Here is a 13,972-nt window from a genome sequence, read left to right on the forward strand (position 1 = left end):
CGGTTTCGCTCCACAGTTGAAACAACTTTCTCTCTTGGACTTTACTTGTTTCTGATCCTTGGAACCTGTCCTATGGGGCTGATCGTTGGAACCGGGTCTTTGGGGCTGCTGTCTGTTCCACTTGGCTCCTGTCTGCCTGTTTCCTTGGAGTTTATGAACTTCCATTTGTAGTGGATCGCCTTTGAATTCCGGTCGCATGTAACCAACCTGGTGTGCTGTGGCATCCTGATTCTGAGCGATTTCTATTGCCTCTTCCAGCGTCAATGCTGAGCCTTTTTCAATGCACTTGTAATAGGCCTCTTTGGAGCGTAGCCCAATTACTATTGCATCCCGAAGTAGTCGATCGCGGGCTTCTGGAGGATATTCACACTGGTCGCACAGAATAGTGGCTTTGTCAATGTACTCTCCAAGGCTAAGATCACCTTGCTCCAGGCGGCGGAAGTTTGATGCGGCTGCGAGTGCGTTGGATTTCGGCTTTGTCCACTCCACGAACTTTTTTAACAACACGCTTGGATCTCCCTTCTGTTCCGTGGTGAGATTCAGTGACTTTATGTGCGTTCTTGCAGTTTTTCCTGCCCAAATGAGAACATAATTTGCTTTCACGGCTTTGCTCTTCGAAGCTAACGGACCATTCAAAAGGAGTTCACATTCCTCAACCCAATCTAAGCACTTTTGGTAACATTCGGGGCCCGGCGTGAAGTTTCCTTTCGGCGTTGGTAAATGCTCCAATTCAGCCATTGTGGATTGAGAGAATTTATCTTTCCGAAAAGCTGGCGGTGATCGCTGTCGACGTTAGTCTTGGCTGGGTTTGTAAAATCCTGACACCATGTTAAGGCACCAGACTCAAGTTCTGGTCTCCGAGTGGAGGCGTGGGTTCGTATCCCACTCCTGACACCATGTTAACTACTCCGGATGGCAAAAGTTTTATTGCTTACAAACACACTGATAATGAATGAAATGCCGAGCTAAAACCTACAAGTATTTATACTTATGTAAACAATAGAAAGTTCCAGAAGCGTCTCTGCATATATTTGCACTTGCGGGACAATGCATGCTAATTATCAAACACTTTACATTATGACTATGCCTGAAAGGTGATAGAATGAATCGAACTACACAAGCTGATTATGTAACTCATGCTAAAATATTCAAACATTTCTGCAGTGTATCTCTGTAGTAGCTGTTATTAACAATGTCTTCTTTCTATTTGTAGATATGGGATTTCGGAAGTGGGCGCTTGGTAGAAGTGATTCCATTTCCCCACGATGAGCACGGAGAGTTTCTGTATGTGGGTCGGTTTTGTTCTGGCAGTGACATCGTTGCAGCGGGAGGAAGTGGAACAAATGATCTGAAGATCATTAACAGAAATGTACACAAGGTGGGGAATTGAACGTGTTATTAGGGAGGGGAGGGTGGGGTGGGGGTCAGAAATTACATCTCCATGTGCAATCAGGTCTTACAGGATGGTTGTGACTGTGAGTAACATTTCAGCATCTGAGTTAGTTGCTTTGTGCTAGGCCAACCCATATTACCATTTTATTGTACTTGTTAAAGTACGGAGATCTCTTAGCCAAAATTGATAGTGCTCAGTCAGACTAGGGAAAAAAGAGTACAGCGTAACTGAAATCAGTTTTGAAGAAGCAATTACCTTAGTTTGTTTGTAGATCTAGTGGTTCGCCTATAACTAACTCAGAGTAATTTAAAATTGTCTTCATAAGACTGATAGCACTTTATTAGACTGAGGAAAAAGCCGAATGATGTAGGCCTCGCTGCGGAGAGTATTTCCCACGCCACTTCAGAGAAATCGTAGCTTGTAAGCAAGGCAGCTCCTAAAGTAGGGGTATAAGAGCTGCCAAGAGAACATGCTTACAAGCTAATGACACCGTGAACTTTCGTCTGGTTGAATTGATATTTAATTAGGAAAAAGACACGAGGAAGGAGAAAACTTGTTTAGGAAAATCCACTTGATGAGGTATTGCGGTTTTTAAAAGTAGAAATTAAAATAAAGTGTATTATCGTTTGTCTCACGATGTAGTCACTTGAGATGTAGATCGCGACGTTTCGACTGCTTACTGCTAGTCTTCTTCAGGCGATAAGGTCGACTGCTTGCACGGTATCATTTATATCACAAAGGTCGGCTGTGATTAGTGCATTTCGATCCTCCTATTGTTCCATTGTTCCGGCGAGTAGCTGTTCCCTCAGCGGTCCGCTGTTGTACCGTTCTCCTGTTGTTGTGTTTCTTGATCGTGGGTATCCATGCTTCAGGAATTTCAATTCCACTATCCCTGTTGATGTTATTAGGGTGAAGTCTTATGTGAATAGCTTCCTTGACCCTACGTGTGTACCAGTGAGGATCTCGATCAATAAACTTGACATCATTCCAGATAGGATAGTGGCCGGTCTCGTGGGTGTGTTCAGAAACGGCGGAGGTCTGGGTACGGGCGAGTCGTATATCCCTGTCGTGTTCTTTGATCCTCTCCTGCATAGATCTCCCTGTTTCCCCGATGTAGACTACGTACTTCCAGTACAACGGATCGATTTACGAACAACGAGACGGCGCAGCCATGGGGAGCCCTGTATCCGCGGTTATTGCTAATCTCTACATGGAGATATTTGAAGAACAAGCAATAGAGTCCGCACCTTGCAAGCCTAAGATCTGGAAACGCTACGTAGATGATACTTTCACCATCCTGGATCGGGATAGAGTTAATGTCTTCCTGCAACACCTGAACAGTCAACAACCATCAATCCTTTTCACCATGGAGATTGAGAACAACAGCAAGATCGCCTTTCTCGACACGTCAGTTTACAGAGAACCTGATGGCCGCCTTACCACCAGTTTCTACAGGAAACCAACACATGCTGATCAGTACCTAGCGTATGATTCACACCACCCTCAGTCAGTAAAGCGCGGTATTGTGAAGTGTCTGTACGACCGGGCTAAACGTCTCGTGACCAAACCATCAGTAATCGCTGGAGAGAAGAAACATCTGTCATCTGTACTTGTTTCTAACGGATATCCCTCCTCTTTTGTACAGAAGATCACAAAGGCGCGAACAACCCCAAGAAGAGAGCCGTCGCGGAATTTAAATCCACCGCCGTTTTACCTTATGTCCAAGGAGTTTCGGAATCTCTCCACCGCTGCCTAGAACAACAAGGCATTCGCACCGTCTTTAAGTCCGACACGACACTTCGGTCACACTTAGTGCGCCCAAAGGACACTGTCAACCCGGCTAAACAAGATGGTGTTGTCTACAGGATTCCCTGCGAGTGCGGCAAAGTCTACATCGGGGAAACAGGGAGATCTATGCAGGAGAGGATCAAAGAACACGACAGGGATATACGACTCGCCCGTACCCAGACCTCCGCCGTTTCTGAACACACCCACGAGACCGGCCACTATCCTATCTGGAATGATGTCAAGTTTATTGATCGAGATCCTCACTGGTACACACGTAGGGTCAAGGAAGCTATTCACATAAGACTTCACCCTGTAACATCAACAGGGATAGTGGAATTGAAATTCCTGAAGCATGGATACTCACGATCAAGAAACACAACAACAGGAGAACGGTACAACAGCGGACCGCTGAGGGAACAGCTACTCGCCGGAACAATGGAACAATAGGAGGATCGAAATGCACCAATCACAGCCGACCTTTGTGATATAAATGATACCGTGCAATCAGTCGACCTTATCGCCTGAAGAAGACTAGCAGTAAGCAGTCGAAACGTCGCGATCTACATCTCAAGTGACTACATCGTGAGACAAACGATAATACACTTTATTATTGCATCTACCACGATGAATAACAACAACCTTTTCCTAGAAATTAAAAACTGTAGTATCAATGTGCCTCAGTGGGGCTTTTCAAAACCAATGTCAGCAAAGTTTGAAAAAATGTCACTAATCAAATTAACAATGTTAAAAATCCCAGCTGGTGGGGCCAGACCAGTTAGCTATTTACAGATCTTTACAAAGCATAAGTTGGGGCTACTGAGAATAAATCCAGCTGGTGTTTAGTGGTTACTGGGCTAGTAGCATTGTAGATCATTTTCCCTCATTCATTGTGTTTATTGTTCATCAAATAGGTGATTGCCAGTGTTGAGGAGGGAGGGAAACCCATTCAAGCCTTAGATGTGTCACTTGATGGAAATAAGCTGGTGATTGGCAGCTCAGGAAACAGCATAAAAATCGTGACGCTTACATGAAGAAGATCAACTCATCAACTGGAAGACTCAGTTATATTTCTAGTTGGCTGCTTGTGTTTATAAAACTGAAGTTTTTAATGTTCCCTCAGCAGAAGCAGGCGTCGTTACAACTCGCTGTTTTATAAAGCTGTGAGAAATTTATTCTCTCTTGCTTCGCAAGAGTTAAGTTTTGTAGCAATTGTCATTTTAAAAGCCTACGTATCTGAAGTTCAGAATCTTCCAGCCCGCTTGTAAAGTTAGAGTATTTTTGAAATAAAATTTAGCAAGTCGACGTATCACAAACGCGCGCGAAAACTTGAAACTAGCGCGCGCGCCATTGTGCACCTTGGAATGTGCACGTGATTAGAAGGTGAATATGTCTTACCACTGTGACGTAACAAAGCATTGGTTTGCATTGCCGGGTTTATGTTTAGCGCTTTTAGCTCAGGACTCCTTGTTCATGCCAGCTTTTGACAGGGCGACGGGAATGTTTTTCAGCTTTTAAAAACTTCGTCAGTCCTTCTAATGTCGGATCTATTAAATGGAGAAGGTAATTTACACTTAGTGCCTGACTTTGGAACTTTGTTTAAGCAGGAGCCCGGCTCCTGGTTTAAAAAAAAAAGGGATATCACAACTCCAAAATGAGTGTAAGATTTGTTACTCCCTATTCGGAAAGACATAATGTGGTCCGTGTTGGTGGCTAGCTGGAACAACCACCAGAGTCCCTTTGCAAAAGGGTCAGTGTAGAACCGAGACTGCAGACCGGGGTAAAATGCAGACTGAGGGTAAAATGCAGACTGTAGACTTTAATTGAAATGTGTAACCATTTCCATGACTGAGAGCTAACCATAAACAGCCTAGCCGGAGCGTTATTCAGGCTAGCCGGGGTGCACACTTCCTCTGTACGGTTAACACTCGATAACGGAAATAACACGATATATACTTTTAAGGGTTAGGGTCAGTCTGTAGTCTGCATTTTACTCCAGATCTACAGTCTGCACACCGCAGTCTGCGTTTCACACTGACCCCTTAGCAGAAGGTATTGTGTTAAAGCGGTAATCAGGAATGTTGGACAGTTGGCCATTTCAAGGTAAGGCCAATTCTTTATTTTTATCTGACGTTACCCATTCACATTTTATCACATTTCTTTACAGAACAATATGAATCGGCTGTCACATCACGACTTCGCTTGGACAGCCTGCAATCAATGCCCAGCGGATCTCACCCTTATTTCACATTCATCGTTGCCATGGTACAGTTGTTTATGCTACTTTGGTCGTGCTCGACAGCAACGTTCGCTGAAATCGGACTGTCACCAAAGGTTCATCAGAGAATAGGTGGATAAACCTTTCCGCCGTAATATACGCCATCTTGGAAATTAAGACTTTTCCATAAAGCGCAATCTCGTTCTTCTAGTCTTCTTTCCTTACTGCGCAAGCTTGACGAAACGAGCGACTCGAGAGAGTTCGGTTAAAGGCTCGATTTGATTGGTTTTAAAAACAATGAAAATGAGCGGAAGTAAAGCACCAGCATCTCGAGTGAGCCTCGTGTTTGTCAACTAGGCATTCGCAATTCAACCGGAAGTTTAATATTTTCGTACTTCAAATCGGATCTTTCTAGGGTCGCTCGTTTAACGACCTCAGGTCAGGGGAAACGAAAACTCTTGGTTCGAGGTTGCATAAAAACGAATTTCAGCATTATTTATGAATCAAACTGAATATGAAATGGACACTTCATTTTTATGCATTTTGTCCTCGTTAAAATTTCTGTTATTATGTAAGTCAAATTGTTCTCGCATTTTGATTGGTTCTTACCTATGATCAAAAGGAGGACAGACGCATGGATGACGTCATCAACATTCTTTTATGTTTATTAGATAAAACAAATAGATTCCATGTCGTCGTCGTCTGTGCAGTTATAGATCACGGGTGACGTCAAAATGTGATAAGAACAAAAAAGTACCACACGAGATAATAGCCAAGTTTGTCAGTGATGTTCTTTTTGACGTCTTCTGCGATCTATTACTGAACAGACGCACGATGACATGGAATCTATTTGTTAAACTGAGATTCCATCTCCTTCATTCAGTTATTTGTTGTCTTACACCGCGCAAAAAGACCGAATACTGATCGGCACGCACATACCGCGAAAACTGAAATATTCCGAAGTATTCAAGGACCCCTGACTTGAGGTACACCTGCAATATCCTGTTAGAAACCGGCATTTTATCCAAATTCGACTTCAGTACACCAGGTATACAACACGTATTGCGTACACCTTGAAATACTTACGTCACCATCGCTTTGGCGTATCAGAAATCTCTGAAATCCACGCAAAACTCTATTCCCCATTTTCAAAATGGCGGATTTTAATACGAAGAGGTGTTTTAATGCTATGCGTGTCTTGTAGAAAGTTTTTTTTTTTTTTCAATGTGTGGGAGGCGCAGCGACCATATTGGGTAGTACGCTGGACTCCCGATCGAGATCTTGAAGGAATGAAATATGCCTTTGTGTTATTTCTGTTAGAACCTGCATCATTTCGTGGTAATGTTACAGTTTCATTCACCGAGTGGCGAAACCCTTTCGTAGGCCCTTCAGGAACACATTTGGTATCTCTTGGAGCGCTCTTCCCGCCATGCATGAGGGAGGACCATGCTTTAAATGTAAACCAAGTACAGACTTGGTATCCGCGCCCTGGTAGTGGAGAAAGTCTGGGCTGTTGTGAAGTACCACATTTTAACATCGCGGGGACAACAACCGAGGTAACATCATACTCAACGACTGAGAATTTTGAAGCAGAATTTTGAGAGTACAGTCGCTCTAATCTGCTTTAAGTAGTTGTCGGTGTTATGACAACGATTGTTATCACAAGTCACCTTGAAGGTAACTTGTTGAATGTGTTGGTCCAAATAACCTTTAGTCTGTCCACAGACGTTTATGTTTTTTTGCTGCTAGTTATTTTTCTTCGAGCGCTCAAGCGATGCGAGCACAGAGCGCAAGAGCGGCCGCAAAGCTCGCGCAAAAACATTGATCTTTCTTCAGCCCCACTCTCTTGCGTTTTAGCACGTGTATCCCACGCGCCAGGTTAATATTTCGCTAATTGCTTACGATCTCGACTAACTCGAGATAAAATAGAAGGTCTGTGAAAAGGCTAATTAATCTTAATCTGCCAGTTGAACGAACAAGGGAGCGAAACACCTTTTTCATTCAGCCTTGAACTGTGGGGACACATATTTCACAGCTACTTCCAACGAACAAAAAGGGAAAACTCTTTTAAGTCTGCAATAAGATACCATCTCTATGAATCACTGCTTATCTAGCCATTACACTTATTTATCCATTTTTCTTGTTATATACATTGTTTAGTTGTACTATACACCACACATTTTAGTTGTTCCCATATCTGGACTGCACTCGGGGTGAGATGGGAACTATTTTCTTGTAATTGTTGGATAGATAGACAATCCCCCCCCCCCCTCAAAAAGTAAACAAACAAACAAACAAAAAACAGAGAGTTGTTAAAGTATGCTGTTTATGGTTAAAAATTTTGAACATTGTTTTAGATGCATACACCATTTTGTTTTCCTGACAGGTAGAATGTCGTGTTCTCTCAAATGAGACTGCTCAATGGAGGAACACACGGTGTAGTCAGCGGTCTGCATCGCAGTCCGCCATACAGCATACCTTACGACCTTGTTGTGGGGAGCTCAATGGGCAGTGTACGCTGACCAGTCCACAGCACTGTTGGTTTATGAACGGTCGGTTTCATATGGACGCTGAGCATTGCTCACAGGTACAGTAGGCTCATTTAAATTGCGATGACTGATAATTCTTGATTGCTCTTTGTCAATCAATGGAAAAAAGTACGGTTCATTTCTTTATAACAGTAATGAACGGAAACTACTGGCTGTAAAAGAGGGTAATCCAATAAAACCGCACCCAAAGTCGCACTCAGCCAATCATAATAAGCCGGGTCTACTGTCCTGATATCTAGCGATCTTTCGATATCATGTTGCGATGTCATGCAAGTCAATGACCTGATATGGCAAGATTTCTGGCCAAATCTGGGTATGATAAATACCCAATCGTATCTTTTTGGTACACTTTGATGACATATCAGACTTAGGTATTGGTGGGTATTGGCTCCTTTTGTAAGCCATTTTGACTTGGCTATACGTCTGCCCGAATGCGAATCATGGCTCGACCAAACTAGCCTAATATGCCGCCGAAGAGTACCAAAAAGGTAATATAATAATAATAATAATAATAATAATAACAATAATAATAATAATAATGGCATTTCGGGCAGTATATCCACAGGGTGGCTCTTCGCCTGCCCGATGCTAACTAAGGTAAAACAATTGCATGGTCGTGCAACACGCTTTTAGAAGCTAAGGAAGCAGACGTATATTGCTTGTTCGTTAGGAGCAACTCACTTTCAAAACGCACTCCATTTAGTTTTGCCATTTGTACACTCCTCTTTCTTTTGTTAATCAAGCGCTTTGGAAGGAGGGTGCATATGAGATGCATGCTCCGTGCACACTGTAGGGACCAACGACAGAGTTAAATAACTTTTGGTGCACCAGTGTAGGAAAGAAATACGCGCTATGTAAGTATGATGCGAGACTTACTCCAACAGTTTTAGGAAACGATAATGAGAATAAGAACGCTGCTTTTTAGAAACTAGGGGCTCAAAGGAGGCAGTGGGTTTTTTAGAACGGTAGTGCATACCGGAAAGAGGTGGTCAATAAAATAGCTTTGGTAATACCACTATCACCATCACCTTCAGCACCAGCCTGCATCATCATCATTATCATTCTCATCATCATCACAATCTCTGGAATTATCTATCCCTACTCTACACCACACACAAATTTCTATTTTTCCCCTTAGGTAGATTGTCTACGGCAACTTTGCATTCTGGGAGACCAATCAGTAGCTGACAGTTGCGTCACACAAGTTTTTCCTCGACGATGCCATCAATGGTGGCGATTTGTGACGTCAATCTATCTGCACCAAGGAATTCTGGACTGTCTGGTGATCACCTTCTTGCAAATATGGTTATACTGGGGCCAGGAAAACTCTATTGGATGGTTGCGCATGGCACTAGTGCATCATACCGCTGGTGTGGGCGGACACTTGGTACGGCAATTACGACTCAGTCTTTAGCGCGCTTTACGAGACTTGTTATTCCAGTTAGAACGTATAGCCTGTGAACAGGGTCCGACCGGAAGGTTCTGACTGTGGCTGGAAGGGCCGTGACGAAACTGGCATAGGGTGAAGTGGCCGCGGGGCCCGGGATCCTCTTTCTTCCAGCTTTCTCTTCGTTCCATCCTCGACAGGAGAGTCTGTTCGAAGGCTAGAACGTAGGACAGGCTTGTTTGTTATGTTTAGTAATCCATTCAAAAAAACCATCCAATAAAGAACATGAGAAAACTCATGATATCCAAACCACTCATCTCAATAAAGCACAGCCTTATCAACGGGACACTGATAGATAAGCAAAAACTGGTTGCAGTTAAAGCGGTCGGTACTCTCCATCCCAAAAGGTATTTAACCCTTACGGTATAGCCTAGAGAGGGGGCACAAAATGACCGCGCTGATTTCAATTTTTAGTTACAAAATCTGCTTTCAAGTCATAGTACTCAAACTGTAACTTTTCCGAAAATATTTCACGAAAAATTTCGAGTGTCAATAGACCATTTTACAGTTGTCTGCTCAGTGACCTAGCCTTTGGATGGCAGACCTCACTGCTTTTGTCATGTAAATGCACCTAGCTAGTTAGCATCAGAACAACTTGTTTTACACAACAAAAGCAGTGAATTCTGTATCAAAACAAGGTCAACTCCAGCCTCGCTGCCATCAAAAGGCCAGCTCACTGAGCAGACAAATGTAAAATTGTCTATTGCTTGGTCAAGTGGCTCGACGTCTCTATTGTAACCATGTTTTCAAAGGGTGTTTCAGCTAAATCATAGTTAGTAGAGGGGAATGGTAATGAAACCCGACAAAGTTCTTTGTTGTATGTTTTTGTTCGTTTTTTTGGCCTTGATCGTGCACAAAACACAATAGTTGCTTACTCCGTACCGACGAACTAACCAATAGAAACGTTTTGGTTACGTAATTCATGCATAGTGTATGAGCGGAAAACAAAAGATTGTGCAGGGTCGTGCAACATAAATCTTGACCTCTTTGTTTGCTCCTTTGATATTTGGCGGGCTTCATAACCAGTCGCCTTTATTAACTAGCTCTAAATTTGGGGTTTGTTTAGTTTGAATTTCTGTGATAGTTCGAATCTGGATTTCATGACAAAACTTGTACATCTCTTGATCACTATATCTATTGTATCATGATATTTTCCTGATCTTTTAAATTAATTTATAGCTGTCCACACTAATTTGAAATATTGCACATCTAAGATGGCGGATCAAAGATAACCGACATTTTATAACGTGTGACGTAATTTTGTTGCTCTGTGACGTCATGTTTCAGACGCGATTGTCACTAAAGTAAAAACCATGGATGCTATACACATGTATATGATAAGTTTGACTACCATTGAGTGAATGCTTTTGGAGATGCATGGAGGCCCCGGCTAAACAGGTTTAAGAACATTTTTCATGTTCAAAACATTTTCACGTTCCCACTAGTTGTCTCGCTGTCTAATTTCTCTCGATTTGCAGATTGGTTCCTTATTCACAAGACACGACTGGCCTGAGGCCGGAGCGGGTCCCGCTGTGGGTGGAATCATGGGCCTGGCACTAGTTGAACACGTGATACTCTGGCGAACAATGGAGAATCCCCTACCCAGGCTCGCTCTGTTGATCGTCTGCCTGTGTACACTGTTTTCCATTGGCACACTGCCTCAAGTGAACAACTATTCCATGATAACTGGAATACTTTACGGCTGTCTATGCGCTTTGGTACTTTGGAGTCCTATCGTGTTTCGACGCAAATTGACTCGATGTAAATTCGTTATTGTCTTTGTGATAGTGACAATGCTGTTATTTAGCATTGCTTTATTTTACGGAGTACAACACATCGATTTAAACTCCTCTCATTATGTAAATTGCATACCCTATGCAGACGGTTTGTGTGATTAAGAGAGGATGGCAAATACAGTGGGTGTATATACTATCACTAATTCGTTGTTGTCATTAAAAATGTTAAAAGAGTTGGGAGGGAGGTGAAGATGAGCGCAGATCACATTTTACAGATAATGAAAACGAGAGAGAGAAAGCAAATATGAGAAAGAGAGAAAGAAGGAAAAGAAGAAGAAACAAACAAAGAAAGACATCTCTTTGTGTTATGTTTTTAATCAATTAAACTACGATGGCTTACGAACAGAGTATTACGTATTACTAACAGAGCGAATATTGTACATTTTTCAAATTTGCAAGGCTTCTCACAAGTGGTCTAATTTTCCCTACTGTTCAGCTTGTTTTAATCATTATTTGTGTTATCATGTAACACCATCTAATTACTTTATTATTTGAAAGACTTGTCACTCGATAACGTTACAGTTATTTACTGATTCTATAAGCTCCAAAAAATGTGTGACCGCGTGAAAACCACATTTCCTTGATAGTGTTACAGTTATTCACCGATTCTATAAGCTCCAAAGAATGTGTGACGGCGTGCCACCCACAGTCGGCTGTCATAGACGGTCACCAAGCTGATGTAATCATCCTTGTGCAGTTGAACGACCCCCCCGGTATACCTACTGCCGTAATCAGCCTTGCCACCGAGTCCCGTTTGCATCAAGCTGAAAGGAGCTCCATTTACCGTCAAAGCCACGCGGTTGTGGTACGTAGGCCCGCTGTTGTAAATTTGGAAAAACACTTGCGCGTAGATGTAGTACAATCCACACTCCTGCACTTTCAGGCGGCCATTTTCGTGAGTGAACCCTTGGAATGTTTCGTCGGCCTGGAATTCCTTGATTTCTGCCGAAATAGAACTTAATTAGTGCTGTGCAAATGAAACAAAGAACAAAATGCAGAATAACTTCAAAAAAATTACCTGAATTTTTGCGGTAAATACGATGTTCACCCAAGGTACCTGACAGCTGTCCCACAATGAACTGCGGTCAAAAAAAAAAAACAAAAACAAAAAACACAACACTATGTAAACCTCAAACTTTTATTTGCCCATTTTGAAAATTTAGTTCGTACACACACAATGAAGACTAAAAGACTAAAAGTTACAATTGCGATTGCGTCAAGAGCACGGAAAAAGTTTTATGTTATAGAGCGTTTTGTACAACATGTACCGGGAGCCTTGATGTTAATTTGACGACTGGAGAACCTGTTTTGCGTGCAGACATCCTTCTCTTCAGAGTGTTTTTATAACCTGTAGCACCTTTTGTTTCGGTAATCTGGTATGCACTCAAACGCCATGCTAAGGCGGCGTCCACAATACGCCACATAAATCTGAAAACGCAGCTTTATTTCTACGGTTAGGCCTACTGTCCACACTAATCCCAACCGAAAACGAAGCTTGTCACGATAATCATGAGATTTCCCTCACCGAGTTGTCCTAAAACATAAATCCAAAATGACCGGTGATTGTTACGTTTTCAAACTTCTCCAACGTAGTGTAGATGGGGCTTGAGACATTACAGAACAAGCTATAAGACGTCGCCTTCGTTCCCGCCACCGCCAAACAACAAGCTCACAAATATGCATTTCCACAAAATATTGTCTAAGAAACTTAGACAGTTACTCTAACACAGTGACGAGACATGCCTTCTTTGATATCCTACACTTACAACCTGTTGATAGAGTACATGTTACAAATGATTGAAGTATTAGGTTATTTACATGTACCGCAAACGAAGCTTGAGTCATTGCAATCAAGACAAAGAAGAGAAGGGCTTGTTGCGACATGGCTTAGACTTCTTGGAAACCTGGATTAGACAAAACATAGCAAACTGATGAGGCACGTGTTCGGTTCGTTGCATTTCAAAGTTTTAGAAATTCTTCCCCATATTAAAGTCCACATAACCGTTTTCATAGGGCCATCTGGAAACGTGGGAGAGCATGTTACAAGAGTGAAAGGAAGAAATTCCTTCACCTAGAACGCATGAATTATGGCTTGTTCACAATTTATCACAATGTATCTAACCCTACATGTGAATTTGAAGAACGAGAATTGAAAAGTGCGATTTTATGTATTTCTTACTGTAAAGCCTACCTCTCTCAAGCTATATAGCAAAGTATGTCTACTCACTGAAACGTTGCGAGACAGTGCTGTTCTTGTTCGTGACTGAACTGGATTAGTTGCCAGTCATTGATATGAAAAAGCTATTTTTCTGCAATTTTATTGGTTCAAAAAATCGAAAGTAAATACCCGTATGCCTCACTGAGCTGATAAGCTGTCGTACTTACCGGGGTGCATGATCGTGAAGTATTTCGCGAAATGTCATGCACTTCCATATTGAGACGTTAAAATAAACACCTTGAAAGAAAGTGTGTTAAAAACCGTAACGCCATAATTCGATAGTATGAACTGTGGACGAAATAAGTAGAGTTTGATAATCAACATAGAGCAGTGAAATTTCTTTCCTGTTCTCGTTTTCTGAATGTTATAAGAACATTCTTAATGGTAGGGGAGAACTTGAAACAGCTGTCGAGAAACAAGCATGTGGATTGTGTTCTCCCAACATTACTCGTTCTCCCAGAGTTCATTCATTTGTTTTTTCCCCTGGTACGAATTTTACAATGATTTGCCATGATCTTCCCAAGTGAAGGTGATTCCTCCTCTTCTCCTTCAATACGGCAAAGAAT

The 13,972-nt window shown here is 42.2% G+C and overlaps 4 protein-coding genes across 6 annotated transcripts in view; 2 read left to right on the forward strand and 2 right to left on the reverse strand.

Annotated features, from left to right (window-relative positions):
• LOC149117774 (uncharacterized) overlaps positions 1–827 on the reverse strand; it is a 1,249-nt gene extending 422 nt beyond the window's left edge. Inside the window, exon 1 of the mRNA XM_089282897.1 lies at positions 1–827. This exon is cut by the window's left edge and continues 350 nt beyond it. Within this exon, the coding sequence (XP_089139023.1) occupies positions 1–738 (738 nt within the window). The 5' untranslated portion in view covers positions 739–827.
• The window catches only part of LOC110061988 (uncharacterized), a 15,305-nt gene extending 10,811 nt beyond the window's left edge, over positions 1–4,494 (forward strand). The window contains exons 8-9 of the mRNA XM_089286025.1: positions 1,214–1,378; positions 4,093–4,494. Coding sequence (XP_089142151.1) covers positions 1,214–1,378; positions 4,093–4,212 — 285 coding nt within the window. The 3' untranslated portion in view covers positions 4,213–4,494. The remainder of the gene's footprint in view (positions 1–1,213; positions 1,379–4,092) is intronic.
• A 111-nt stretch (positions 4,495–4,605) lies between these two features.
• Positions 4,606–11,531, forward strand: LOC110062002 (inactive rhomboid protein 1-like). 2 transcript variants are annotated; one of them, XM_089286023.1, is made up of 5 exons: positions 4,606–5,528; positions 6,717–6,952; positions 7,783–7,983; positions 9,084–9,332; positions 10,871–11,531. In XM_089286023.1, exons 1-5 carry the CDS (start codon positions 5,399–5,401, stop codon positions 11,288–11,290), a joined length of 1,236 nt encoding a protein of 411 aa, XP_089142149.1. In that variant the 5' UTR covers positions 4,606–5,398; the 3' UTR covers positions 11,291–11,531. The 2 variants fall into 2 exon arrangements, with proteins under 2 accessions (XP_089142149.1, XP_089142146.1); XM_089286020.1 differs by lacking the exon at positions 4,606–5,528 and having other exon boundaries at positions 6,332–6,952.
• LOC110061954 (uncharacterized) lies at positions 11,488–13,455 on the reverse strand. Of its 2 annotated transcripts, none has more exons than XM_020768821.2 (4): positions 13,380–13,455; positions 13,013–13,092; positions 12,207–12,267; positions 11,488–12,130 (listed from the first exon to the last, which is right to left on the reverse strand). In XM_020768821.2, exons 2-4 carry the CDS (start codon positions 13,070–13,072, stop codon positions 11,784–11,786), a joined length of 468 nt encoding a protein of 155 aa, XP_020624480.2. In that variant the 5' UTR covers positions 13,073–13,092; positions 13,380–13,455; the 3' UTR covers positions 11,488–11,783. The 2 variants fall into 2 exon arrangements, with proteins under 2 accessions (XP_020624480.2, XP_020624479.2); XM_020768820.2 differs by having other exon boundaries at positions 13,007–13,092.
• Positions 13,456–13,972: the final 517 nt, after the last annotated feature.

This window comes from Orbicella faveolata, unplaced genomic scaffold (genome assembly GCF_042242905.1).
Source record: "Orbicella faveolata isolate gen_17 unplaced genomic scaffold, um_ofav_v1 contig_1, whole genome shotgun sequence".
NCBI lineage: Eukaryota > Metazoa > Cnidaria > Anthozoa > Scleractinia > Merulinidae > Orbicella > Orbicella faveolata.

Excerpts from the sequence above, each read along its gene's own strand:
- LOC110062002 (XM_089286020.1), top strand. The coding sequence starts at position 6,581 with ATGCTATGCGTGTCTTGTAGAAAGTTTTTTTTTTTTTTCAATGTGTGG. Across the intron at positions 6,953-7,782 it reads TCGCGGGGACAACAACCGAG|GTAGAATGTCGTGTTCTCTC; the intron begins GTAACATCATAC and ends TTTTCCTGACAG. Across the intron at positions 7,984-9,083 it reads ACGCTGAGCATTGCTCACAG|GTAGATTGTCTACGGCAACT; the intron begins GTACAGTAGGCT and ends TTTTCCCCTTAG.
- LOC110061954 (XM_020768820.2), bottom strand. The coding sequence starts at position 13,072 with ATGTCGCAACAAGCCCTTCTCTTCTTTGTCTTGATTGCAATGACTCAA. Across the intron at positions 12,268-13,006 it reads AAGCTTCGTTTGCGGTACAT|TTCATTGTGGGACAGCTGTC; the intron begins GTAAATAACCTA and ends TTTTGACCGCAG. Across the intron at positions 12,131-12,206 it reads TATTTACCGCAAAAATTCAG|AAATCAAGGAATTCCAGGCC; the intron begins GTAATTTTTTTG and ends CTATTTCGGCAG.